Source organism: Brassica napus, chromosome A3, assembly GCF_020379485.1.
Source record: "Brassica napus cultivar Da-Ae chromosome A3, Da-Ae, whole genome shotgun sequence".
Lineage (NCBI taxonomy): Eukaryota > Viridiplantae > Streptophyta > Magnoliopsida > Brassicales > Brassicaceae > Brassica > Brassica napus.
This window is the reverse complement of record NC_063436.1, coordinates 1,346,975-1,373,127: the sequence shown is the minus strand read 5'-3', so window position 1 is coordinate 1,373,127 and position 26,153 is coordinate 1,346,975. Positions and strand designations below refer to the sequence as shown.

The window sequence follows — 26,153 nt, the reverse complement described above, 5'->3', positions numbered from 1 at the left end:
TCAACCCCAAATTTATCGCTTGCATTTCATCAGCTAGAGACTTCAATTTTATCTGAAAATATTTGTCAGGACAAAACTGATGATGATGAGCCCATTACAACCAAAGAGAGTAGAGGCAAGGAAAAAAAAAACTATCCAGCTTGAATCATGAAGAAACTAGATGGGGGTGCTTCTTTGGTTTTATAGTTTTACCTTGCAAAGATAATGACATGTTGCTGTTAGGAGCAAGTGTATCACTTAATCTTAAGAAACTATCCAGCTTGAATCCAACCGCAGCATCATCTGCAGAAAGCAGGCTAAGGTATCAACCTCAAAAGAGTTTGCGTTCAGAGAGAACAAGTACATGATAATATATTAACTCACCACTTGCAGTTTCTTGGTCCAGTGTGTTTCCCAGATACATAGTCTCTTTCATAACTTCTTTTAGCTTTTGTGAAGTAAGCACCTGATGGATGGATGGATGGATGATGAGCAAGCAAATAAAGAGAAATGCATATGGACTCTACCAAAATTTGAAAAGCATCTTACCTCTTCACACGCAGAAATTACAGTATTTAATCTTTTCTTGAATTCTATTTTCTGCACAAGAAACATCATCAACAATAGGACCAATAAGTCGAGACGAAGGGGCACGTGGTTTAAAGTGATAATAAAGTCACGTGACTCTGTGTAGTAACAAAGTCGTGAAGGTCGTAGGCCCATTAAGTAAAGTAAGCCCAAACTCATATCCATGGCCCATGGGTCTCGGTTGATTAAACAAATAGATTCCTATGAAAAGACATCCTCAGGATGTGTGCATCTCTTTCGCTTCCATTTCAACTAAATGATCGATCTTTTGATAAAACCTTCACATGTTTCGGGCCTTTTAGCAGCTTTTAAAGTTCTTTTCTCACCCACCAGTCAACCACCATCTTGGTTATCATTATGTTTGTATCATTATTCAATAAAAGCATTCAGATTTTTTTTCCTTCATTTTAGAAGAAGATAGTTGTAAACTTGTAATGTTATGCAACAATGCGTGTGGATGCCTCTTATTTGCAAGAGGACAAGTTTTAATGTATTATCCCTACCTTTTGTCGTGTTTGATAAAGAAAGATATTCCCTTTTAAATTGGATAAGAAAAGACAATTCCCTTTATTAAAGTATTTTTACATCATCAAGAAATTAAACCTTGTTCTTACGAATGATCAATATAGAAATGTGAATCAAATTAAACAACGATGTTAGAATTTTTTTTTCTTTTTTAAATTACAACGTGGTTGACTGGCTGTAATAATGAATATTTTGTTTTTACATTTCCACGTTGGATCAGACAAACACCTAGAGAAGAATGGTCGTGTGTCGGGAAATATTCATATGAGAAAAAATCAAAAAAACTTGTTGCTATAATTAATAAGGATATTTAATCGAGAAAAAATGCTGGAAGATTTTCTCGAAATCTCTTCATTGATTCCTCATTCTCTTTCTTTCTGCTTCATCTTCTTCTTCTTCTCCTTCCTTTCACCTGAAATTCTCAATCTCACTCTCACTTCCTCCCCTCTCTAACTAATTTGATCACCTTCCAACATTCTTCCCTTCCACGTTTCACAGGACTTCCACCATTGTACATTGATCAATTCAATTTTGCAAAACACAACTATTCTGAAAATTTCACAACTTCGCGTCGTTAGCCTTTGAATTACGACTTGGGTTGTTACAAAATCGAACGAGATTTCTGCAATTCGGGTCTCTAATTTTGGTTTTGCTGGGTGAAATTAGGGTTTGCGACAACCAGAATTGGGGGGAAGAAGGAGATCTGGGGTTTAGGTCAACGGAATTGGAGGTTCCGAGGATGATCGGGTTATTAGTTTACTAAAAAAAATCGACGGTTTGGATCTGATCGGAGGAGAGACAGCGCCACGGGATGGCGCTGTTCCGTCGCTTCTTCTACAAGAAGCCTCCCGATCACCTTCTCGAGATCTCCGAGCGTCTCTACGGTATACATTGCTCTCCTTCCTCTCTGTTAAGATAAAAAAAAAAGATGAGATTTTTTTGGCAATTGATGTTTTTTTTTTTTTTTTGGCAATTGATGTTAATTGAGCTGAACTTTGTATCTCGTAGGCTTTGTTAAAGCTTTCAACTTTATAGAGGTTTTAGGAATCAGAATCTTTATCTTTGTCGGAAAGAACCAAACTATGGTTCCATTTAATATTCGGTCACAATGATTCTTTGAAAAAGTTTATTTTTTTTTGTTTTGTTTTGTTTGAGCTGCTACATTGCACTTCCGTATAGTGCACTGATAACAGTTCCAGAGCTTGACTATTTTTGTTTGTCTCATATTCTTCGTCTATGTAGTTTTTGACTGCTGTTTCTCGAGCGATGTTATGGGAGAAGACGAGTACAAACTCTATTTAGGCGGCATCGTCGCTCAGCTACAGGATCATTTCCCTGATGCTTCTTTCATGGTGTTCAACTTCAGAGAAGGAGACCAGCGGAGTCAAATATCAGACGTGCTGTCTCAGTACGACATGACGGTTATGGACTATCCTCGGCACTACGAGAGCTGTCCGCTTCTACCTCTCGAGATGATCCATCACTTTCTAAAGTCTAGCGAGAGCTGGTTATCTCTGGAAGGTCAACAAAACGTTCTGTTGATGCATTGCGAAAGAGGCGGCTGGCCTGTTCTCGCCTTCATGCTGTCAGGGCTGTTATTGTACAGGAAGCAGTATCAGGGCGAGGTGAAGACTCTTGAGATGGTGCACAAGCAAGCTCCCAAGGAGCTTCTTCATCTGTTGTCTCCTCTAAACCCGCAGCCTTCTCAGCTCAGATATCTTCAGTACATTTCTAGAAGAGATCTGGGATCTGATTGGCCTCCTTCGGACACGCCTCTTCTTCTGGATTGTTTGATTCTCAGAGATCTCCCACGTTTTGAAGGGAGGGAAGGGTGTAGACCGATTGTGAGGGTTTATGGTCAGGACCCTAAGGCCAAAGCCAACAGGAGTTCAGTAGTTCTGTTTTCCACACCGAAGACAAAGAAACACACTCGCCTTTACCAACAGGTACTTTTCAGACCATTTTATCTGTCACAGAGGGAGTGTTTCATTTTACTTGGTGTTTAAGCTTAATGCACGAAAATTAAGGAAATGATAACGTTTATGATATTTATCTTGGATTGGTAAAAAATCATTAATTCAACCAATAAGAAAAAATGTAGTATTATCTAATTGGTCACAAATATTAAAAAAAATCTTTTTATCTAGAACAGTGAAAACTTTGCTTAATTTGCTACAAAAAAAAAAAAATCTTTAGAGATCAAATAGATTGAAACGGAGGAAGTATATGAATATGATAATCACACTTATTTATGTACAAGACATTGTTTAGTATAGGAGTTCTTTTGGTGGTTTTATTATAGCAGCTAAACGCTTCTCTCTAGACAATGTTCATTATCTTGATCTTATCTGCAGGAAGAGTGTATCCTGGTGAAGTTAGATATCCAGTGCCGTGTTCAAGGGGATGTTGTTCTGGAATGTATACACTTGCACGATGATTTGGTGCGTGAAGAGATTATCTTTAGAATCATGTTCCACACGGCGTTTGTGCGCGCTAATATATTAATTGTCCAACGCGAAGAGATGGATATACTGTGGGACGCTAAGGACCAGTTCCCAAAGGAGTTTAAGGCAGAGGTAAGGTCCATTTGTGTAATTTTTCTCTCCTCATCCGTTTAAACGAGGCTGTTAAGTTTGAATGCATATACTCATATTGTGTATCAGGTACTTTTCTCTGGTGCTGATTCTGTGGTGCCTATTATCGCAACAGCTCCAGTGTCAGATGATGATGAGAACGATTTTGATATGGCTTCACCTGATGAGTTTTATGAGGTGGAGGAGATTTTTAGCGATGCGGTTGATGGGCATGAGTTGAAGAGAGGGGACTCAGATGGTTTTGTGGTTGTTGATAGTGCTTCAGATGATTCTGAGGGTAAAGAGGTGTGGAAGGGGGATGTAGAACCCAGTGCGTTTCTAGATTGTGCATCTGATGATTCAAATCATAAACATGAGGCTAGCGCAGATCCGGTTAAAGACATCACTGTTGATGATGTACAGTATAGGTCTGACGGGACCAGTGTTGACTCAGTGAAGGATATAGGAATAGACGATGGTGATGAGCAGCGTAAGAGAAGGACCATGGAGGCAAAGGAAAATGATTCTAGAACTGTAGAGACTCAACACAAAGGTGATGGAGAAGGCAATGGTTTGGATCCTACAACTCAAAAAACAGATACCATATCTGAGAAAGCGCAAGCTAAACCAAGGAAACAGGTGGGAGCAAATGCAAAACTGGCTGGGGATGCACTGAAACCAAAGTCTAATGTAAGAATGGCTAAGCCTAATGCAGTTTCTCGATGGATTCCTTCAAACAAGGGCTCGTATAAAGACTCTATGCATGTGGCGTATCCACATACGAGGATTAACAGTGCCCCAGCTTCGATTACTACTTCTCTCAAGGATGGTAAAAGAGCTACATCACCTGATGGGGTGGTTACAAAGGATGCTAAGAGTAAAAATCTGAGAGCGTCTGTTTCTTCACCAGATGTCAGGAGTCGAGCTCCAAGTTGCTTATCACCAGAGTTTAGCCCAAAGGAAAAGCCGCCTTCTCTGCCTGCCTCTCCACATTATGCGCCTCCACCACCTCAGCATTCACATGCACCTCCAGAGCAACCTTCTCTAACCAGTGAGGCTGCATCACCTCCTCCGCCTCCACCTCCACCGCCTACTTACTCTTCACCGAGCCAAAATGACAGCTACTCTCAAACATCTCAGATCCCACCACCACCACCACCTCCTCCATTTGCATCTAAGAGACCAAACAGTGGAAGCATGTTGCCTCCACCACCACCTCCTCCTCCTTTTGCATCTGAGAAACCAAAAACTGGAACCGTGTTGCCTCCACTGCCACTGTCTCCACCTTGGAAGTCTGTGTTTACCTCAGCTTTGGCAACTCCTAAGACATGTTCCACTTCTCAACCTCCTCCACCACCACAAACCAGCAGCCACTCTCAAACATTTCAGCTCCCATTGCCACCACCTCCTCCACCACCACCTCCTTTTGCATCTGTTAGGCGAAACAGTGAAACCATGTTGCCCCCTCCACCACCTCCTCCACCGTGGAAGTCTGTGTATACTTCAACTCTTGAAACTCATGAGGGATCTACATCTTACAATTTTCCACCGCCACCACCACCACCACTTCCTCCTTTTAGCTCATCAAAAGAAAATGGAGATCACGTTACTCCTTCCTCGCTGCCTTATTTGAGTAATGCACCTTCGCCATCACCCAAGTCATCTCCTATCAACGGCTTTTCTGCTCCTCCACCTCCTTTTAGTAAGCCACATTCAGTCCCTCCACCTCCGCCACCGAGTTATGGATCTCCAACCCCACCTCCTCCTCAACCACCGAGTTATGGAACTCCTCCTCCACCACCCCCTCCTTTTGGTAAAACTTCACCTCCGCCACCACCACCACCTCCTCCATTTGGATCTAGTGGTCCTCCCCCACCACCACCACCTCCTCCATTTGGATCTAGTTGTCCTCCGCCACCACCTCCTCCTCCATTTAGATCTGGGGGACCACCGCCTCCACCTCCTCCACCTATGGGTGCTCCACCTCCACCACCTCCTCCAATGCATAGAGGAGCCCCACCACCACCACCTCCTCCAATGCGTGGAGGAGCCCCACCGCCACCACCTCCTCCTATGCTTGGAGGAGCCCCACCGCCACCACCACCTCCTATGCGTGGAGGAGCCCCACCGCCACCACCTCCTCCTATGCTTGGAGGTGCCCCACCGCCACCACCTCCTCCAATGCGTGGAGGAGCCCCTCCTCCGCCTCCGCCTCCTGGTGGCAGAGCTCCTGGGGGACCGCCGCCTCCACCACCTCCAGGCGGCCGTGCTCCTGGTCCACCTCCCCCTCCTGGGCCAAGACCTCCAGGTGGTGGACCTCCTCCGCCTCCTGGACCAAGACCTCCTGGTGGTGGACCTCCAGATCTTAAGGGTGCAGGAAGAGGGCGTGGTCTTTCACGTCCAGGTTTGGGGTCTTCAGCTCAAAAAAAGTCTTCCCTGAAGCCACTACACTGGGTTAAAGTAACAAGGGCCTTGCAAGGAAGCTTATGGGACGAGTTACAGAGACAAGGACAAACGTAATTGGACTTAACTTATCTTTGCATTGCTCTGAGTTATTGAGATCGGTTTGCAATTAATCAATCTTTTTTTTTTTCTGTCAGTGCACCAGAGTTTGATGTATCAGAAATAGAGACCCTTTTCTCTGCTATAGTGCCAAAACCGGTTGATAAATCTCGAAAAAAATCAGTTGGAGCAAAGCCTGAAAAAATTCAACTGGTAATGTTGAATCTAAGTACTACCTGCATTTCTTTATAAGATATATAAATATTTCACTCTGTTTGATTTAAGTTTTTTTCTTACGGTTTCTAGATTGACCTTAGGAGAGCCAATAACACGGAGATTATGCTTACGAAAGTAAAGATGCCACTGCCTGATATGATGGTAAGCTCCATTACCTACTTAGTTGAGTACAAGTCATTACTCTTATAGTATGATAAAAACAATTTTATATTGCATCTATCCAGGCTGCAGTTCTGGCAATGGATGATACTGTACTAGATAGTGATCAAATAGAGAATCTTATAAAGTTTTGTCCAACCAAGGAAGAGATGGAACTTCTAAAGGTTATGTGACTTGTCTTTATTTTGGATGTCTTTTGTGAAATTATATCATTCTTATTGTTTATCACTTATTCACTTGATAATCATTATTGACACGAGTCCTGAATTTTGGTTGTAATTGACTCTGTTGCTGTAGAACTACACTGGTGACAAGGCAGTCTTGGGAAAGTGTGAGCAGGTCTGTATAAATCTTGAGATTACCAATCTTTGTTTCTTACTATAAAATAGTTAGCTAATGCGTTATGGTCTCTCATCCGTTTTGCTACCACAGTACTTCCTAGAGCTAATGAAGGTGCCACGAGTAGAATCGAAGATGAGAGTATTTTCGTTCAAGATTCAGTTTGGCACTCAGGTCCGGTGTTATTACTGTTAACTTTTGTCTATGTAGATGTAAATTATTGGTCTTATTGTTAATGATGATTTCTGTGCAGATAACAGAGTTCAAAAAAAGTTTAACTGCGGTAAATTCTGCTTGTGAGGAGGTCAGATGCTTGCAAGAATTTACTCTACTTTTTGTGTTAGTCCATATGTATGTATCTTTCTTATACTTATTCTCCTCGTTGCTTGTTTATCAGGTCCGTACTTCGCCAAAGCTAAAGGAAATTATGAAAAAGATTCTTTACCTGGGGAACACATTGAACCAAGGAACTGCGAGGGGTAAATATTATTTTTATTCCTAACTCAAAATTTATCTGTTAAATGCGAGCTTGGTCCAAGAATGGTGCCTTTGTTTGGCTACTTCATATAACTGTTTTGTCTGAACGCATATCCTTTGTGGTTGATAAAACACTTGTTCTGCTTTCTGCAGGAGCTGCAGTGGGATTCAAATTGGACAGTTTATCAAAATTAAGCGATACACGTGCTGCTAACAGCAAGATGACTCTCATGCACTATCTTTGCAAGGTAAAGTACAATCTCAAAACGCAGCCACTAGATTCTGTTGAGGGTTGTTAGGTTTGACTCTCCTCTATCTTTTGTCTAGGTCCTTGCTTCCCAGGGATCAGATCTACTGGACTTCCCAAAGGATCTTGAGAGTCTTGAATCAGCTTCAAAGGTTTGCGTTTGTGATTTTATCGGTCCTCACTCCATAGTTGTAATCAGCTCATAATTTGATTGTCCTGTTGGTTCAGATACAATTGAAATCGCTGGCTGAGGAAATGCAAGCTATAATCAAAGGGTTGGAGAAACTCAACCAGGAGCTCAATGCATCCGAAAGTGATGGTCCAGTTTCTGAAGTTTTCCGCAAAGTATGTTGATTTTTTCTGTCTTTTGCATACCTTTTATCAGTCATGAATTTGAGATTAGTATCCATGATTGTGCCACATGCTTTCCGGATCGTAAAACCTAGTTTTATGTTTATGATAACAGACATTGAAGGACTTTATCTCCGTTGCAACGACTGAGACAGCAGCTGTAACGAGTCTTTACTCGGTCGTGGTAATTTTTCAACCTCTACTAACATCCCCGAGATCTTTCATTTGACATGATGTTTGATCCTGAATTGGTGTTTATGTGATGGACAGGGAAATAATGCTGATGCACTTGCGCACTATTTTGGCGAGGATCCCAAGCGTTGTCCATTTGAACAAGGTTTGGCGCTGAATATAAACTTCATTCTCTCTTTTTGTGCAATACACTAGAAAGTCGTTCATTTGTTATTGTATAGCTAATAACGTCACTTGGTGATTGATCGATTGGTGCAGTTACTGCGACCTTATTAAATTTCATAAGGTTGTTTAAGAAAGCACATGAAGAGAACATCAAGCAAGAGGAATTGGAGAAGAAGAAAGCCGCTAAGGAAGCTGAGATGGAGAAGGAGAAGGAGAAGGAGAAGGCGAAAGGAGTCAATCTGACAAAAACAGCAGATGATGATGATAGCTGACCGAAAAGAAAAAAAACTTAAATCCGCCTTTTAATCTCTCAAGCAAAACCAAGATGGTTTTTGATGGCAGCAGAGACGGTGGTGCTGTTCATGTAAACTTTCCACAGAGTGGCACAGGGCGGTTAAAACACGACTGGATCCTACAGGGAGAGCTATTCGCCAGGGCGGGGCTATCGAGGGAACTATTAGAAGATGTAGAGGCAGGTCTTTCCTCCACTCTCACGTTAACATGAGTGACACCATATTGATTAATTCTAACTTGTACATTCTTTGCTTTTCCTGATTATTAGAGGAAGTTTTGATAGATTGAAATGTTGTATAGGTTTCAGGTAGAGAGAGAGATAGAGAGAGTGTGTAACTTTGTATCTACACGATATCAATGTTCTTTAAATACCTTTGAAAGCACATGAGACCAAACTAGCTCAAGACATCTGATAAATAACAAGGACCTACTAGCTTCTTCTTTCTTTCGTTGATTCTGATTGATATTAAGCAAAACGCAAACGCACACAAGAAAGAAGAGCGTTACGCGGCACGTGCGAATGTGATGATGACATTAAAAAAGAAAAAAGACAAAAGTAAACCAACGAATAAGCAAACAGAACACAAATCTCGTGTTCTTGGGATCCCAAAGGTTTGAAAACTTTCATGGATTGCCTTCTTCGTCTTCTTCCCCCACGCATCCTCTCTCCCTCGCGTAATCTATAACCCTACCAGCTCAAATCAAATGGCAGAAGATGAATCTCTTTACTGTGAGCAACACCTGATTAAGCCATTGAATCCTATTTCGTCAATGGTTGTCATCAGAGAATCGCCAATTTTCGCCAAGGGCGACCGTCTCGTCTTCCCGCCGGTCAACCACGAGAATCTCCAGCTCGCTTCTTCCGTCTCCGTCTCCGAATTCGATAACAGATACCTCGAATCTCCATCGTCTGAATCCGAATCCCCGTCTTCTTCCTCGAGAGGCTCTGCTTCCTCTTCTTCCTTTTCCCTGTCTCCTTCCGATTCAGACGGACAACCGCCGCTCTCTCCGTGTGAGTTTTACCAGAAGCTTCCGGCTGAAACAACCGAAGAAAAATCTGATTCAGATGGACAATCGCCGCCGTTGACAGGTTCGAAACGAGGCGGGGAATCTCCGCCGCCGAGGAAGGTCTTGTACCGTGAAGCTGATGACGTGCTCCGACATTGGTGGGAGCTTCTTCTTGTACGAGCGTACTCCAAGTTAAAGAATGTGTTGGCATGGTTCTCAACGACTCTCCGACCGTTTTATCCCGTCCTCGCCGTTGCTATCTGGTGGTGGATGCGTGTACGAGTTCGTCGGAGACGTGTCAATGGAGAAACCACGGGTCAACTTCGAGATGTGATCAAAGAGAGAGACGAGGTACGTATTTGTTCACTTTTTTTTTCATGCATACGAACTGTTCGATGAAATGTTTAAGAGACAATGTGACTTACATAATTATATTTTATTGTTTTGGCACAGAGGATAGTTCAGCTTTTGCAGCAGATTGCTCAAATGAATGAGTTACTCATAAAACACCACACGGAGATGGTGTCAAGAAGATAATGATTCTAAACTCTTTTAGCTTTACTTAATTATTCTTTTGTTTCTTGTTTATATTCTTTCGCAACTCACTCTGTTTCTGTCAATTTCTTTACATTTCAATCTCTCTAAATAAAAACAAGACAAATGGAGATGTTTTCTGTTTCCTTCTTGTCCTGATTAGTTTGAATTTGAATGCACACTTGTAGATTCTCGCAATCTTTGATGTCATATATAAGCCGATGATATTATAGGCAATTGCAAATGTAGATCTGATATAAGATGTACACTATTGTGTCAATTGCTCTTTTCTAACCTAATTAATCCAACTTATTAGTCAAACTAGCTCATTCTAGATATAATGGTTATTGCGCTTAATTATATCATCCACACACAAACACTAACATTGAAACAAACATAAGAAAGACCATGTAATAAAAAGAGGTTGCATTGTATCACACGATTAATAAGAGAGACCGAGTGGTAAAAAAAAAAGGGGGTAACATTAGGTTCTGTCTAGCTTCTTCTGATATTTATCCTCTACTCTGCCGTCATCTTCTGAGCCATATGTATCTTATGAGCAGCCTCAACACATTCAGCTAAAAAATAAACCACCAACCAACTCATGAGAAATAGTTTTACTTGGGACAGTAATAGTCAAAAATAAAATTTTATGTAATGTACCAGGGATAGTATAGCCAAAAAGGAAGACTAGGTGGAGGAGGTGGGCCGAGGTTTCTTTTAGGTACTGGCAAAGCCTTAACAACTAGTTCACATCCTCCCACGCTACTTCCACTGAGTTCAACCGCCTTACTTATTGCATGCCATCCGAAAAAGTAAATAACAGCCCGTCTGTATAAGAAGCACCAACGATGATTTTCAGTTGGGGGGGAAAATTAATTAAGCACATTTGAGGAAGAATACAAACCTTTTGAGAACAAAAACATCAGTTATCTCTCCACATGAAGCGAAATGCTTAGTCAAAGCGCTCTTGATATCATTCGAAGGAAGGGAAGTGTCATATCCTCTAACGGAAACGCCTTCGCTCCTGCAAGAAGATATATACTCAATTGATGAGTGGTGAAAGAACTCTCAATGTCTAAAAGGATGCATGCAACTTACCTGGTTTTCTTAAAGTGTGAAATGCTCATAGCAGCCAGCTGATCGGTAGTAAACTCAAGATCATCGTGAGGTAACACCTTAACTGTTACATTCCACCCTCCCATGTCAGTTCCATCAAGTGCCAAGGCCTTCTCTTCGGCGCCTTCTCCTCCGCAGAGTTGGAAAAAGGAACATTTGCTGTTGACAACATTTGTTATAGGGTCTCTGGGAATGTCAAGATTACAGATTCGTCCACATGAACTGAAACGATTCGTCAACGCATTGGCGATATCAACTGCAGGAATCATCGAAGTATCGTATCCCTCCACGGAAATCTTTAACCCTAGTTAAGATCAAAGGATATAATAATAATAATAATCAAGAAGAACACATGGAAGATTACAAAATATAGAAAAAGAGGAGCATCAACTGACATGCGTCTTTGCTCCTCAAACATTCGTTTAGCAGTATCCATAAGATCCGAACGGGGCAATTTCTTCCCCTACAGTAAATCAGATAATTCGCAAAATCAGAGGTAAAGAGAGGGAGAAGAAAGCGATAAGGAGGATAAGATTATTATTATTACTTCGGCGGCGGCTTTCATGCTAGAGTACTCGTCCATCGACAACGAAGATGATGATCCTATTTTTTTTTGGTTTTTTTTAGGGATTTCCGAACCCTTTTTTTCGATCAAAGAGAGAGAGGGAGAAGCAAATTTATAATCCCCTTTTATTTAATTAATTAGGGCAAAAGTTGGTTAAATGAGATAGTATCAAATAAATACTACTACATTAAGGTGAATGACGACGGCTACAGTGATATATTGGCAGATAGGATTGATGGAGAAACAATGATATCGCTTTTTGAGAACTTATCAACCCTAGCTGAGGCCTTGCCTTCTATCAAAGTTCACATAATAAACATCTCTTATACATGTTGGTTCAAGCATTTCAACACACACGCACACAATGAGAAACACTAACATACTCAGTTTCTCACATACTCTATGAGAAACTACACTCACACAGTATCAAGGGGATAACTTTCTCTCTCTAAATTTTCGAACAACCCTCCAAGAAAGATCATGTTAGAGCAAGCGCATTAATGAATCCCTAGTTGGGGTTACCAATTTGATTTTTTATTATTTTTTTATATATTTTTCATTTGATTTTTTTAAAAAAATAAAAAATAAAAAAAATAAACTGATCAATAGCGGGCCGCCACGTGGCGTGGGGCCCGCTAAACTGTAATGACCCGGGTTCATGCGGAAGGAGCGTGGCGAGACAGGGTCATGCATATTGGATTATTTTAATATTTTACTTTTTTGGTAACCGTGCGAACTCCCGTTTACAATCGCCAATGCGCTTGCTCTTACAATGTTACCTTGAGGAAGCGGGGTCCGTAAAGGAGCTACCTTTCTGGTGTCTCCGACCAACTCCCATTGATTAACGAAGCAGCTAAGAGCATGATTAACAGTAAAACCGTTTATGGGATCCTTAAATTTTTTTTTTTGTCCTAAAAAAAAAAAATTGAACTAATCGCGGGCCGTCATGTGTCGATGGGATCCGTAAACAGTGGAAAAACTGGCCCAAAAGCGATCTTTAATTCGCGACTTTGGGGACCGTTTTTTTTTAAAAAAGTGGGGCCCACACATTAAAAAAACGCAGAAACCGGTTTTGGAAACCGCGATAATCATGCTCTAAAGTCGACATATCCAAACGAATAGCTAACCAAATAGCTTTAGGGTTACTTTTGTAATAAAACGATTTGCGGTTCTTCTCGGTACGATGTTTTCCGGTACCAATTAGCAATCATGGTACTGTTGAACCGGGTTTGGTTTGGTTTGTCTGGTGTAGGATAGCAATTTCAGATCTTCCAATGTTTTTTTTTTGTACCAAAGCTCTGAGTTGACTGATCTGATTAAAGAATTTTAAGTCTCTTAACTATTTGTTGAACATTAAAAAAAAATATTTAATACCTCGAAAATAAAATTTTCAGTTTTTTAGTCTATTATTACATTATGATCTAATACTATTATAATTGTTGAATAATCAATTGAAATCAATTATATTTAATATATACGGTTATGAACTATATATAGACGATTGTGATGAATAACTAAGCAAACGAAAAACACATGTACATATATGCATTGTATAGACTTTTTTACCCATAAATACATGAAGACTATTTTACCACATGTTCTCTAATTAAGATTTGGTGAGAAAACAAAAAAAAAGGATTTGATAATAAGATAAAAAAAGGCGATTATGTTTTATGCAATTGCATTGTTAAAAGTATACTACAAAAAAAAATCATTAACCATATTAGAAAAAATGTTTTTATCTTTGACCAACCGTTGTTCCGTTATCCAATCATTTATTTTCATTGCTCTAGGATTTTTACTTCGTATCTGTGATTGACTAAATACTAGAGCAATGACATGTTTCAAAGTCCCAGGAAGGAGGTTAGGTAGCAAGAATCTTTCCACAGTACACGTTTATGGAATCATTCATCTGTCTTCGATCACACGTATGTGACAGCATTGTCCTTCCCTCTAGGATCCTCTTCCACGATTCACTTTTATCATTGGTCTCTGAATAATTCAGATGTTATCTTGCTAACTAAAAATATTTTAACAATTGTTTCTCTAATTCATATGTTATCTAAGCTACACTATTCCGACGCTTTTAAAGTTTTAATGTCTTTGTAAATATCTAAAATAACGATTTATTGATTACTGATTTCCAAGATGATTTATAAATTCTATACTGTAAATTAGATTCTCGGGTAGGTATTAATGTATTATAAATATTATTGATCTTATATGCAGAGTGGGTCTTAGTCATAGCGGAATAAAGCATTCGTTAATGGATGCCAAAACTTTAATGGTTAGTGTATGCACTATTTGATCCCAAATAATTTTTTAAAATGTATGTTTACTAATTGTTTTAAATCTTATAAATATCATGATTGGTCTTGATTATGAGTGTGCTAGATATTGGGAGTTTTAGATTTTTGACTCAAAATCTTCTTTTGGAAATAGATGAATTAATGTGGGTGACGAGCAGCCACATGAAATCCAACGCTCTTGAATCACATACATTTCATGTTGGATTTCATGTGGCTGCTCGTCACCGACATTAATTCCTCTATTTTTTTTTTTACGAAATTTGGTTTGCTATTGAGAATCAAACTTCTATTTGCTATTGAGAATCAAACCTCTATTCTTGATAATCGATTTAGATGTTGTAACACACAACCAAGCCACACTCAATCATATGTTTTCTAAACCTAGAAATCCAAAAACTATTTTTATGTATAAATTTTCGTACTAAGTGGATAGTGGTCTATGGGTCTTGATAGTGATGTTTATGGACTATGATGACATCAATGAATGTTTTATTAAATAAGACAGTATGTTTACTCACTTATTGCTCTTTAGCTTTCTAGTATAATGAAGAATTTGTGGACCATATATTTACACAAATTGGGAAACATCACTTTTTCTTGTTTGTTTTTATTTATTGGTAATTTTGCTATTCAAAATTATGTTGAAAAGAAAAGGATGGTGCGGTCTGCCCCCACGATCGATTACGAAAGATCACAATAATTTATATGTAATTAAAAATAAATTTCAATTGACTTTCTAACTATTTACCAAAGAAAAACCTATCAATATAGCTTTTTGTCTTTCGAGAAGTTGTATATGGTCGATAGATTACTGAATGGTGATCAAGGAATAACGAGGAATAATGTATTTTTTAACATTCTTAAAAAACTCACCATTCATAAGAAATTATTTTTTCTTTCCATTCTTTACCATTATTTTATTTTTGTAGAAAAATAAAAAGTAAAGTTATTCTTTGTTAAATATGTGATAGAACATCCATTTCTTTTCATTACTACAATTTTATTCTTCTACATTCTTTTCCTATTTATTTTTCCTGTTTCTAAAATGATCATCAGTTAGACTTAAATGAATAAAAAATTATGTAATGTTCACTAAAATCTTACTATTTAAATTTTTCTAAAGATATTTTGCTGTAACATTAAAGCTTCTCTCTCTCTCTCTCTCTCTCTCTCTCTCTCTCTCTCTCTCTCTCTCTCTCTCTCTCTCTCTCTCTCTCTCTCTCTCTCTCTCTCTCTCTCTCTCTCTCTCTCTCTCTCTCTCTCTCTCTCTTCTAATACTTATACTATAAGAGTAGCATCTTAAAAAAACCTTTTTATTTAACAAAAAAAACTCATCGACTTATCCGACCATCTATTTGTGTTGTCCGTTACAGAACTTTTGCTGTATAACCGGTGACTTGGAGCTCGTATAATTTATATAAATGGATTTCTGAATACAAGTTCGAACTTAATGCACTACTTGAATTTCTTATAATACCATTCAATTATTTTTTCCTTCAAATAATGATCGAGAAACTGAATTAATATGAAAAGAGTTGTTTTTTTTTTTTCATTTGAACTTTTACACTAAAAATATAAAATAAATTTTGTAAAAAGAGTGTTAAATTGACATTTATATTAAGAAAGGAAAATATAATTAATTTAAGAATAAGGAGTACATACAATACAAGCTTTATTATAGAAACTCGCGTTTCTCGCAAATCAAATACTCACTGATTCACGAGATTACATGGTTCTCTAACTAAGAGAATACCTTATTGGTTATATAGTAAACATATAGACTATATATGGTGAAACCTTATTCGTGGGCTTGCTAAACCATGAATTTAAACCGGTAAGCAACCAACGGAACATATGAAGTTCTTGTCGACTAATCTTGGTTCGTATCATACGAAAACTCGGAATCGTCAAGAAGATAATTGGACCAACCGGGTATGTTTGTCATACCGTCTTCATCAACGCGTGTTGATGAAACATCAGAGAAAAGGAGATCTTGATCATATCCTATAATGTTATCAGCTTCCTCGGCTGCATTGTTACTAAATTGCTCCAGAAACTCCGAGAAATCGTGTTCAGAATTGTTGAAATCAAAGTTCATGTCGATGTCAAACTCGTCCATCTGAAAATGACTAGTCTCGGAAAGGCCATCGTTGAGACACGGAGGAGACAGTGTTGTAGAGGGGATCAAGGTTCCTTCCATGGACGCTGATATGATATTGCCCATGGAAGCTGCCCTAGTTGCAACTTTGTTTAACAGTTCTGATGTAGAACTCAATTTCTTGGAGTTAAAGGAACCATAGTTTCTCGGTGTCTCGTCACTGTTGCTTATCTCAAGTATATTGCATGAGTTTGAAGAGAGAGGAAGTGACTCTGGAGACATGGAGCCTGAGTGTGAATATTGCTCATCTAGGTTACTCGGGTTTGAGTCATCTTGGAGATCAGAAGTCTTGGGCGTGGCCGGTTCAGGGGTAGAGGCAAGTGGCTTGTGAGTCAAGGGATCGTTACCCTGATCGATCAAGCGTTTTCTGAGATTTGTGTTCCAGTAGTTTTTGATCTCGTTGTCTGTCCTTTTGGGCAAATGTCTTGCTATGACCGACCACCTTGTACGGACAATGAAAATAATAAATATTTAGCAACACTAAATTGATCATGTGTTAAAACTTAGAATATTTATCCCATGTTCATAATAATTATTATCCTTTTGATATTCTTGACACAAATTAAGAAATTTATAAAATAAAGTCATTATGTTCAGTTGGTGATTTGTATTTTGTTCTAATTAAAAAAGTATTCAGTTTGACTTGAGGTTAACTTTGATTTATATGTCAAAAGATATAATGAAACATTTATTTTAAAATTGAAAATAATGTTGTTAATTTAAAATTGGAAGAAATAATGGTGAAACAAAGTATATTACTTGTTGCCACGGGAAGCGTGAAGCATGATAATGATTTGCTCTTCCTCATAGCTAAATTCTCCTCTCTTGATATCGGGTTTCAAATAGTTAGCCCATCGCAATCTACAACTTTTACCACATCGTTTTAGTCCTAAACACCATAGCCATACAAACATCATGAGTTAGATAGACCATACATAATTCATACATACAAAACTATATATTATGCATGCCAGTGTCGATACAATATACCAGCTTTTTGGGGAATGTCACGCCATCCTCCTTCACCATGTTCATGAAGGTAAGAGATGAGTTTCTTGTCTTCTTCGATGGTCCATGCTCCTTTCTTCAGCCCTTCTCCCACACAACATGGCTTTCTTGACATTTTCTCTCTCTCTTTTTTTCTCACCGATATGAATTTAAAACGATGAGGAAACTATGATAAGAGAGAAGAAAAAAAAACAGAAATGTCGTCTAATTTAAGGCAATAGACCAATAGATCTGTTCAGGAGAGCTCTGATGCATTTGAATATAAAACTAACTGAGAAACTATGATGGATGGTTAACTGATTATGTATTTTCATGTTCAGGAACATTTGAAAACGATGATAGGAAAAGTTGAAGATATATGAAAGATCTAAGACATAGCGAGCTACTTCTCTGTAATGAATAAATCATATGTGTTTATGAGCATATATATAAGCCTAATAATGCATTAACTTTACTCGTGTCAATATACTTTAAAAAACCATGTGGAATAAATACATTTAAATAATAATAACAATAACAATATGAATAAATCATAGTATGTGTTTATGAGCATATATATAAACCTAATAATGCATTAATTATTCTTTTTCAAAAAAAAAATATTAATTATTTAAGTGACTGTTTCTTTTTGGAGGTACTGAAAGTGTTCACATGGTTTGAGAGAGACAAATGAAATAACGTTGTGCGAGTAAATACTATAATACAATGCCGACCAAATTATTCTCATTAGAATGCAAAATATAAGAAGTATATTGTGTGGTAAAATCATAGATCTATTTCACCCTTTCTCTTCTCCTTTCTAAAACAATTTCATTGTTTACACTTTTCATCTTGATCCTGACATCCAGTATTTTATAGGCGTCCTGCACTTTGCCCACATTGGAAATGATTTCCATCGAGTTTATTGTCTTTTATTAACTATGTCTCGTTTTCATCCATAATGTAAGAATCCTTTTTAATTGTTTTTATAGTTTTGTTTTGAGACATTCTTCATATCTGAAAAGGATATATATAAGGTGCAGTGATGGGTCTTCAGACGACTCTCCGGTGCTTTCTCACAGTGGTTGTCAGATAAATGCTCATGTCCGAATCACTGAAGAGTACGATGAAAAGGTAAAAAGTCTCGTTTACATCCATAGTGCCTCTCAAACCTTCTCTGTTTATGTATAGGAACTTATAATAAAAATGTGCTTGAATGTAATTTATCTTAAGTTGCCATTTATTTGGTCATGCGACGTGAGATCATGCTTTATATATATTTCATTAAGAAAATTCATGATTGAATTACCCGTCGGTATTAATTTCCTCTAAAAAATTATTTGAGCCTCAGCCCAACAGTTATGTAAATTATATATCCTAAAATTAATCATCACGTGTTGCAGCATCAGTCCTATTTGTTTGCCACTTTAGATATAACACTAACTAAGACTGTACTCATAATTCAAATAAAGTCATTTTGTTTAATTATTAATTAGTGTTCGTTTCTTCACATCTCACATATCTCACTTGGCCTTCTCTATAGTTTTTTTTTTCGTTTCTAAAAATCTGTTAATTACGCCTCTTCAGAACTTGCGGAGTTAACTAAAATAGTAAGTAACTCCACAGAAACATATCACACCATTTTAAGCAAAAAAAAAAAAAAATCACACCATTTGTATGGTATTGGATAACAATGCATATTTTATTTAAAAAAAATAATATAAATAAATCACATATAATATTGATTAATACAATCTCAACTTTAACATCGATTAGAGACGCAAGCCCTGCTCGAATGACGGCTAGATTTTAAAAGTGCGATGAAATCTTGCGCATATATAATGATAAGTGGAATTATATATAATAGTCATAAAAAAAATTATAACATTTAGTCACATGAAGTATTTTATATTAATGGTATCTTTCAAATGCAGGTAAACTAAGTATAAATTATGTTTCCAAAATCGTTATTTCATATATTAGTGGCAATCTTTTCAAAACTGGTTCACTACTGATAATAATAAAACTTCGAAATCACCTAAGATTGCATTATTATATTAAGAAATGAGAAATTCATCGAAGTAAATAAAAAAGCGTATAAATATATTATTAGTTATTTTCTGGCATGTTTGTTGCTTAGGTTGTTACTTTCATGATCAGTACAACTTGGAAATATTTTTTGGGGTTAAAATGCAAGTTGCAAATAATGTGGCATGATTGATACAAATAAAACAAGAAAGCAATAAAGAGAGACGATCCGAAGTGCGCCTAATTTGATATTTGCAATATTATATCTATCTTATTAAAACTCAAGTACAAATTAGGTTTGTTTGGAAACATGTATAGCAATTTTTTAAAAAAGTTTGTTTGGAAATATAGATTGTAGTTTAAAAAAAAGTTTGTTTGGAAACATGGATTGCAGTTTTAAAAATAAGGTTTGATTGGAAACATAGATTGTAGTTTTAAAAAATAGGTTTGTTTGGAAACATGGATAGCACTATATTAAGAAGAAAAAAAGTAATGGGCTTATACTTTTAAGAAAATTTGGAAGTCCATTATATTGTGAGAAATTATCTATATGGTACATAATCGGGTTCGGTTCAGGTCTGTTTGAGTTTCGGGTTTCCGGGGTCAAAGATTTCAGCCTCATTCTAATATTTCTAAATTTATGTTTGGGTTCATTTAGGATTTTTGCGGGTTCGGTTCGACTTCAGATATAATTTTAAATTACTTTTAAAATTTTAAAACTCATTATATATTTATATACTTTAAATTTATCAAAAAGTATAAACAAAATAATATATTAAATATAAATTTGAATAACATATGTCAGAATACCTAAAGGTAACATATAAATTACTTTAGTTCAAATATTTGGATAGAGAATCAATAATTATTTTAAGTATTTTTGGTGTTTTAAGTATACTTTTACTATTTTATATATTTACTATTGATTATTTGTATATGTTTTCAAGTATTTAAACCAACTTAAAAGTATCATATATATTCTAGATGTTTTATATATATATAAAATCTAAAAATAATTAATATATATATAAGTATATAAATCTATTTCGTATACATTCGGATACCCGAAATACTTCGGTTCGGATCGGATTCGGTTTTGGTTCTCTAAAAACCAAAATTTTGAATAAGTTAGATATTTACTCAATTTCGGTTTGGGTTTGGTACTACTTTTTCGGATCGAGATTGGTTCGGTTCTTCAGATTCGGATATTTTGCATAGCCCTTATATTATTGACATGAAAAACAAATAGAAACATAATTTTGAAAAATATACCCGCGCGGACGCGCGGGTCAAAGTCTAGTGTTAATTAAAACTAGATTTCGGTTAATAAAAACGTTTATGTAGATTAGTATTTGCGTTTGATGTATATTGTTAAGTTAAAAGTCATATTGATTTATATGGATGTGATCAAGCGTTTGCGTTTTTGTAATTTGTTTGATATCTGAAGATGAAATTTGTGTGTTTAATAGTATTTAATTATAAAATAAAGTAAATTTTGTTATTAGAAAAATTGTTATACATAGTTATATATGTGTATAATTAAAATCAAGCTATAAAAATATAAAACCAAGCATATAAAAATCTATAGTTATTATTAACCTATCATTTTTTTTCTAAATCTACTCAATATATTATAAATCCAAACTAAAAATTAAGTTTGAGGCATATGTTTCATTTTTAAAACCTGAATTTAAAATTATGATTTATTTAATTTGGTGTAAAATGGGTTTTAATAATTTTGGCTTTCTAATTTTTTTTTGGTTTTAGCAAAATGGACTTATATTTTCACAAATAAAATTGTAGGTTTAATGCAATTTAGGATATAATATTTTGGTTAATAACAATGTTTATGTAGATTAGTATTTTGCGTTTGATGTATATTATTAAGTTGAAAAGTCATATTGATTTATATGGATGTGATCAAGCGTTTGCATTTTTGTAATTTGTTTGAAATATATCGGAAGATGAAATTTGTGTGTTTAACAGTATATAAATTATAAAAATGAAGTAAATCTTGTTATTAGAAAGATTGTTATACACATTTATATATATATGTATATTTAAAATCAAGCTATACAAATATAAAACCAAGCATATAAAAATCTGTGGTTATTATAAACCTATCATTTTTTATAAATATACTCAATATATTATAAATCCAAACTAAAAATTAAGTTTGAGACATATGATTCATTATTAAAATCAGAGTTTTAAAATTATGATTTATTTCACTTAGGTTTAAAATGAGTTTTAATAATTTTGGCTTTCTAATATTTGTTTTTGGTTTTAGCAAAATGGGCTTAAATTTTCACAAATAAAATTGTAGGTTTAATGCAATTTAGGATATAATATTTCGTAATATTCATTAGTAACCGAAACTCTTGGTATAAAATATAAGTAGATTTTTTTTGATATTTTGGTTGATTGAAATAAATAAGAAAATGATGTATTTGTGCCGTAATAAATAAATTTGTAGACCAAGTAATTTAATTAGTTTTTGTTTTCTGTTTGAGAACAGTATCTCTGATATATTCTTAACAAAAAAATAAAGAATATATCTATTTAGCATATTCACAATATATTCATTTTTTGTTAATCTTGTTTGTTACGATTTATAATTTTATAGATCTTGCAAAACAACGTCTACAACAGTATAGATATGAAAAGTTTTTAAATAGTATATGAATTTGTAATTAGCAACCAACCTTATCGTTAAAATAATATGTACTTGTTTCAATAATATGTGATGTAATCATGTAATGTTTTATAGTTTGTGAGGTCAGAGTATGTGGTATGATCGGGTCACAACTATGGTGGTGTAGGTCTCTAACACTGTCATGTTTGATTTTAGAATAAGTGACATTTGAATAAAAGTTTAAATATTATATTCTTTGCTTCAGGATGAGAAGTCATGGAAGGTCAACATGAAACAACCAAGGACTTTTTCATTTTCATAGACACCACATGACTAATAATATGGGTTGAGAAGAACAATACGAAGAGTCCAAAACGTTACATATCTGCAAAACAACGCAAATACAACCAAGCACTCGTAGCTTGGTGGTAAAGGAGGTACAGCTGTACTGCCCGCCACCCGGGTTCGAGTCTTGGCCACAACGGATTTAACATCCCTTCCGTTGGGGCGCTGGACCCCTTCCGGGGGATAGTTGGGATTGTGGCTGCCCAGATACCAGAGTTATCAAAAAAAAAAAAAAAAAAACAACGCAAATACTTTGTATGATTTTATCGGAGCACCAAGTGACGTTTATGGGTTATACCTGAGTTAGATAGAGCACCAGACTTCACGGTGCTATATCTAAACCAGCAACCCAAGTACTGATCAAGGAACTTCAACAATCATTTCACAGCAAATTTGCAAGTCTTGACCGTCTGCAGTCTACATCGACCATCTCTAAAATTTGTAGTTTATTCCTCTCGGCATGGTTTGGCTTTACAAAACTCGTTATTTTAATTCTCAAAAAAAAAAACTCGTTATTTTACTAAAAAGTAGAAACAACGGGAGCAGTTGTCGGTAACCTAAATATAGATATTTATTTGTTTATTATCATTTAACCTACTTTTGCCCTGAAAAAGTAAAGGATATCCCGTCGCTCCTTCTATGGTCATAATTTACGATCCTTCCCTCTTCATTACAAAAGCGTTCAAATAATTGGAGTGTACTACTATTTGAATACACAGATTCTTTTTCTCGAAAACTAACAGAAAATTATTTAATAAAAATAGTGTAGTCGATTAATTCACTGTCGTGGACCCATTGTCTCTTTTTATTTTTTATATGGTTTTGGCTATTAATATTCGCAAAAACAATATGGTCGCGTATCGTGATCAACAAACATAGTCGAAATAATACAGTTTGATAACAGTCTACTACGTCAGACAAATAGCTTGACCCAGTGGGACAAGTACATCAAATCGGCCCATATAATTCCTGGGCCTTAAAATGATTTAATTTCAGTGATTAACTTGAAAATCAATTCACGAGAAGTTTAATCAAGGATGTAACACAAGAATATTTTTCGACATTCATTAGGGTGTTATTGTGTGTTCAGGATGAATATTTAGATCCCTTCTCCATGGACGAATACACCAGCGAATCTTCTTCTCCAATCACTCGGTTTCCTGTACCTATGTTTTTGCCTATGTAAGAAGAATCTCTCAGATTGAAATTTCTGATTTTAGGGGACGAGATCATGCGGTTTTGATCTTATGGATACTGCTAAACGTATCTTTGAGGAGCAAAGAAGACGGTCGGTCGATGCTCTTTTTTGTAGATTTTGTATATTTGTAATCTTTCATGTGTTCTTGATTATATATACTTTTGATCTTAATTAGGGTTAAGATTTCCGTGGAGGGATTCGTTACTTCGATGATTCCTGCAGTTGATATCGGGAATGGGTTGACGAGTCATTTCAGTTCATGTGGACGAATCTGTAATCTTGACATTCCCAGAGACCCTATAACAAATGTTGTCAACAGCAAATGTTCCTTTTTCCAACTCTGCGGAGGAGAAGGCGGAAGAGAAGGCCTTGGCACTTGATGGAACTGACATGGGAGGGTGGAATGTAACGGTTAAGGTGTTACCTCACGATGATCTTGAGTTTACCACCGATCAGTTGGCTGCTATGAGCATTTCACACTTTAAGAAAACCAGGTAAGTTGCATGCATGCATCCTTTTAGACATTGAGAGTTCTTTCACCACTCATCAATTGAGTATATATCTTCTTGCAGGAGCGAAGGCGTTTCCGTTAGAGGATATGACAATTCCCTTCCTTCGAATGATATCAAGAGCGCTTTGACTAAGCATTTCGCTTCATGTGGAGAGATAACTGATGTTTTTGTTCTCAAAAGGTTTGTATTCTTCCTCAAATGTGCTTAATTAATTTCCCCCCCAACTGAAAATCATCGTTGGTGCTTCTTATACAGACGGGCTGTTATTTACTTTTTCGGATGGCATGCAATAAGTAAGGCGGTTGAACTCAGTGGAAGTAGCGTGGGAGGATGTGAACTAGTTGTTAAGGCTTTGCCAGTACCTAAAAGAAACCTCGGCCCACCTCCTCCACCTAGTCTTCCTTTTTGGCTATACTATAACAGGTACATTACATAAAATTTTGTTTTTGACTATTACTGTCCCAAGTAAAACTACTTCTCATGAGTTGGTTGGTGGTTTATTTTTAGCTGAATGTGTTTACCGTAGTTAGTATCTAATTCGGTTTGATCATAGGTGACATATTAGCTATATACACAGATTCTTATACGCCAGCATCAAATCTTACCGCAGTTTCATGACTGTATGTTTCCACCACAATAATTGGTGGTAAAGAGTTTCAAATGATGATGTAGGCTTCTTGTAGAGCCATGGCGATATTGACGGGGATAGTGGGACCTAAACATAGGTGACTCGGAACCGTTTAACAAAAGATTAATCGTGATGTTTTAATCTTTACTCTTAAACACAATCATACCTATTCACAAAGACATAAACTAATGGGTATTCTGGGTTTTAAGCAAACATAATTAAGTAACTTTTTGTTGTTGTTGAAACAAACGATAATATATACTAGAACGATCCAAATAAGATGTTAGATGTTGCCGTAAATTTGCCGGTCAAAGCTCCCCATGTAAGATGTATCATGTACCCCCCACGCACTTCAACAACCATCACTAGTCAAACCCAACATTTATCGTCACCACTTTCAACGTTTTTTTATTCCTTGAGATGATGAGAATTAATTACCACGGTCGCAACTATTTATCTTGGAAGAAACTAACGTGCTACTTGAGACATCATTTTTTAAGTAAATAATAAATATTTTCATACATTTTGTTATCACTATATACTTAAATATAAACTATCTAGAGTGTTGACAAAAAAAACTATCGAGAGTGTAGAGGTGATTTGGTAAGTGCAGTGAATGTTTTCCACACTTGTTTTTTCACACCTCCCAAAATAATGTACTAACTAGGTTAAGATCCACGTCTTGCGCGGAATAAACATTATATATATACATTATTTTATATATAATATGTTTATAACATATTACGAAATAATAAATATATATTAAATAATTAAAAAGTTATTATCTACTACTTATATAATTAAATTGGTGCGAACATATAAATAAATTTTATAAATCGAAAAAATATTTTTTTGGGAAATAACATGTTTACCACTTTCATGGTACCACTTTTCATTTTTACCACCACTAAAGAGACATTTTCAAAAATACATTCTTCATTAAGTTGCAAAAGACTTTTATGCCCTTGTTATTATATAAATAATAAATCATTATTTAAATAAAAAATAAAAAAATAAACATAAAAAAAATTTACTTTTTTTCGAATTATACTTTTTCAAATTCGAACTTTTTTATAACTTTTTTTTTGGAAAGTTTGTTTTTCGAATTTTTTTATTTTTTTTCAAATTTCTTTTTGAAAAACAAAAATTATGTTTGAAACTATTTTTAAAATTTTTTATATATTTTTAAGTATTTATTTATATATTTATTAGAATCCTAAATTTCAAATTTCAAATTCCAAAAAGTCCTACCTCACCCCTCAACTCTAAACCCTAAGTCTAGATTAGTTAATCCTAAGGATATAATTATCTTTTACCTTTCATTAAAAGTGAAGGTAAAAGTGGTTAGTGTAAACATGAAAAGTAGTTATATGAATGTGCTATTTGTGGCAATTTCTCTATTTTTTTCTATTTGATATGATATATAATTAAATTTAAATGATAGTAACATATATATATGGTATATTTTAATATTAATATTTATTAGATGATGCTTTTTG

The 26,153-nt window shown here is 35.9% G+C and overlaps 5 protein-coding genes and 1 long non-coding RNA gene across 9 annotated transcripts; 4 read left to right on the top strand and 2 right to left on the bottom strand.

Moving 5' to 3' along the window:
- The first annotated feature begins 1,395 nt into the window (after positions 1–1,395).
- LOC106441389 (formin-like protein 20) lies at positions 1,396–9,011 on the top strand. 3 transcript variants are annotated; one of them, XM_048768913.1, is made up of 17 exons: positions 1,399–1,976; positions 2,335–3,038; positions 3,447–3,668; positions 3,756–6,181; positions 6,266–6,380; positions 6,474–6,545; positions 6,629–6,727; positions 6,861–6,902; positions 6,996–7,076; positions 7,156–7,206; positions 7,300–7,381; positions 7,533–7,627; positions 7,707–7,778; positions 7,855–7,971; positions 8,093–8,161; positions 8,248–8,314; positions 8,428–9,011. In XM_048768913.1, the coding sequence occupies exons 1-17, from the start codon at positions 1,904–1,906 to the stop codon at positions 8,604–8,606; spliced, it is 4,566 nt and encodes a 1,521-aa protein (XP_048624870.1). In that variant the 5' UTR covers positions 1,399–1,903; the 3' UTR covers positions 8,607–9,011. The 3 variants fall into 3 exon arrangements, with proteins under 3 accessions (XP_048624871.1, XP_048624865.1, XP_048624870.1); XM_048768908.1 differs by having other exon boundaries at positions 1,398–1,976; positions 7,156–7,381; XM_048768914.1 differs by lacking the exons at positions 7,533–7,627; positions 7,707–7,778; positions 7,855–7,971; ... (1 more) ...; positions 8,248–8,314; positions 8,428–9,011 and having other exon boundaries at positions 1,396–1,976; positions 7,163–7,206; positions 7,300–7,331.
- Positions 9,012–9,163: 152 nt separating this feature from the next.
- Positions 9,164–10,368, top strand: LOC106443054. Its single transcript, XM_013884662.3, has 2 exons — positions 9,164–9,987; positions 10,090–10,368. Exons 1-2 carry the CDS (start codon positions 9,334–9,336, stop codon positions 10,171–10,173), a joined length of 738 nt encoding a protein of 245 aa, XP_013740116.2. The 5' UTR covers positions 9,164–9,333; the 3' UTR covers positions 10,174–10,368.
- A 159-nt stretch (positions 10,369–10,527) lies between these two features.
- On the bottom strand, positions 10,528–15,548 carry LOC106441388 (nucleolin 1). Of its 2 annotated transcripts, XM_048768945.1 has the most exons (6): positions 11,837–15,548; positions 11,685–11,752; positions 11,272–11,593; positions 11,078–11,197; positions 10,834–11,001; positions 10,528–10,748 (listed from the first exon to the last, which is right to left on the bottom strand). In XM_048768945.1, exons 3-6 carry the CDS (start codon positions 11,556–11,558, stop codon positions 10,745–10,747), a joined length of 579 nt encoding a protein of 192 aa, XP_048624902.1. In that variant the 5' UTR covers positions 11,559–11,593; positions 11,685–11,752; positions 11,837–15,548; the 3' UTR covers positions 10,528–10,744. The 2 variants fall into 2 exon arrangements, with proteins under 2 accessions (XP_048624902.1, XP_048624900.1); XM_048768943.1 differs by having other exon boundaries at positions 10,568–11,001.
- Positions 15,549–15,780: 232 nt separating this feature from the next.
- LOC111210392 (transcription factor MYB29-like) lies at positions 15,781–17,699 on the bottom strand. The gene is made up of 3 exons (XM_022710735.2): positions 17,312–17,699; positions 17,081–17,210; positions 15,781–16,763 (listed from the first exon to the last, which is right to left on the bottom strand). The coding sequence occupies exons 1-3, from the start codon at positions 17,442–17,444 to the stop codon at positions 16,034–16,036; spliced, it is 993 nt and encodes a 330-aa protein (XP_022566456.1). The 5' UTR covers positions 17,445–17,699; the 3' UTR covers positions 15,781–16,033.
- A 281-nt stretch (positions 17,700–17,980) lies between these two features.
- On the top strand, positions 17,981–18,616 carry LOC111210394. The gene is made up of 2 exons (XR_002661718.2): positions 17,981–18,271; positions 18,352–18,616. It is a non-coding gene; the product is annotated as an uncharacterized LOC111210394 (long non-coding RNA).
- Positions 18,617–22,559: 3,943 nt separating this feature from the next.
- LOC106443053 (nucleolin 1-like) lies at positions 22,560–25,035 on the top strand. The gene is made up of 3 exons (XM_022717475.2): positions 22,560–24,008; positions 24,087–24,206; positions 24,282–25,035. The coding sequence occupies exons 1-3, from the start codon at positions 23,821–23,823 to the stop codon at positions 24,460–24,462; spliced, it is 489 nt and encodes a 162-aa protein (XP_022573196.2). The 5' UTR covers positions 22,560–23,820; the 3' UTR covers positions 24,463–25,035.
- Positions 25,036–26,153: the final 1,118 nt, after the last annotated feature.

Bases quoted from the DNA above. Each gene is read 5' to 3' on its own strand.
- LOC106441389 (XM_048768908.1), top strand. From the start codon at position 1,904: ATGGCGCTGTTCCGTCGCTTCTTCTACAAGAAGCCTCCCGATCACCTT. The intron at 7,628-7,706 runs GTAAAGTACAAT...TCTTTTGTCTAG, and splicing joins TCATGCACTATCTTTGCAAG to GTCCTTGCTTCCCAGGGATC. The intron at 8,162-8,247 runs GTAATTTTTCAA...TGTGATGGACAG, and splicing joins CGAGTCTTTACTCGGTCGTG to GGAAATAATGCTGATGCACT.
- LOC106443054 (XM_013884662.3), top strand. From the start codon at position 9,334: ATGGCAGAAGATGAATCTCTTTACTGTGAGCAACACCTGATTAAGCCA. The intron at 9,988-10,089 runs GTACGTATTTGT...GTTTTGGCACAG, and splicing joins TGATCAAAGAGAGAGACGAG to AGGATAGTTCAGCTTTTGCA.
- LOC106441388 (XM_048768943.1), bottom strand. From the start codon at position 11,558: ATGATTCCTGCAGTTGATATCGCCAATGCGTTGACGAATCGTTTCAGT. The intron at 11,198-11,271 runs GTAAGTTGCATG...ATCTTCTTGCAG, and splicing joins TCACACTTTAAGAAAACCAG to GAGCGAAGGCGTTTCCGTTA. The intron at 11,002-11,077 runs GTTTGTATTCTT...CTTCTTATACAG, and splicing joins GATGTTTTTGTTCTCAAAAG to ACGGGCTGTTATTTACTTTT.
- LOC111210392 (XM_022710735.2), bottom strand. From the start codon at position 17,444: ATGTCAAGAAAGCCATGTTGTGTGGGAGAAGGGCTGAAGAAAGGAGCA. The intron at 17,211-17,311 runs GTATATTGTATC...TATGGTGTTTAG, and splicing joins TGACATTCCCCAAAAAGCTG to GACTAAAACGATGTGGTAAA. The intron at 16,764-17,080 runs GTAATATACTTT...TGTCCGTACAAG, and splicing joins CACGCTTCCCGTGGCAACAA to GTGGTCGGTCATAGCAAGAC.
- LOC106443053 (XM_022717475.2), top strand. From the start codon at position 23,821: ATGTTGTCAACAGCAAATGTTCCTTTTTCCAACTCTGCGGAGGAGAAG. The intron at 24,009-24,086 runs GTAAGTTGCATG...ATCTTCTTGCAG, and splicing joins TCACACTTTAAGAAAACCAG to GAGCGAAGGCGTTTCCGTTA. The intron at 24,207-24,281 runs GTTTGTATTCTT...CTTCTTATACAG, and splicing joins GATGTTTTTGTTCTCAAAAG to ACGGGCTGTTATTTACTTTT.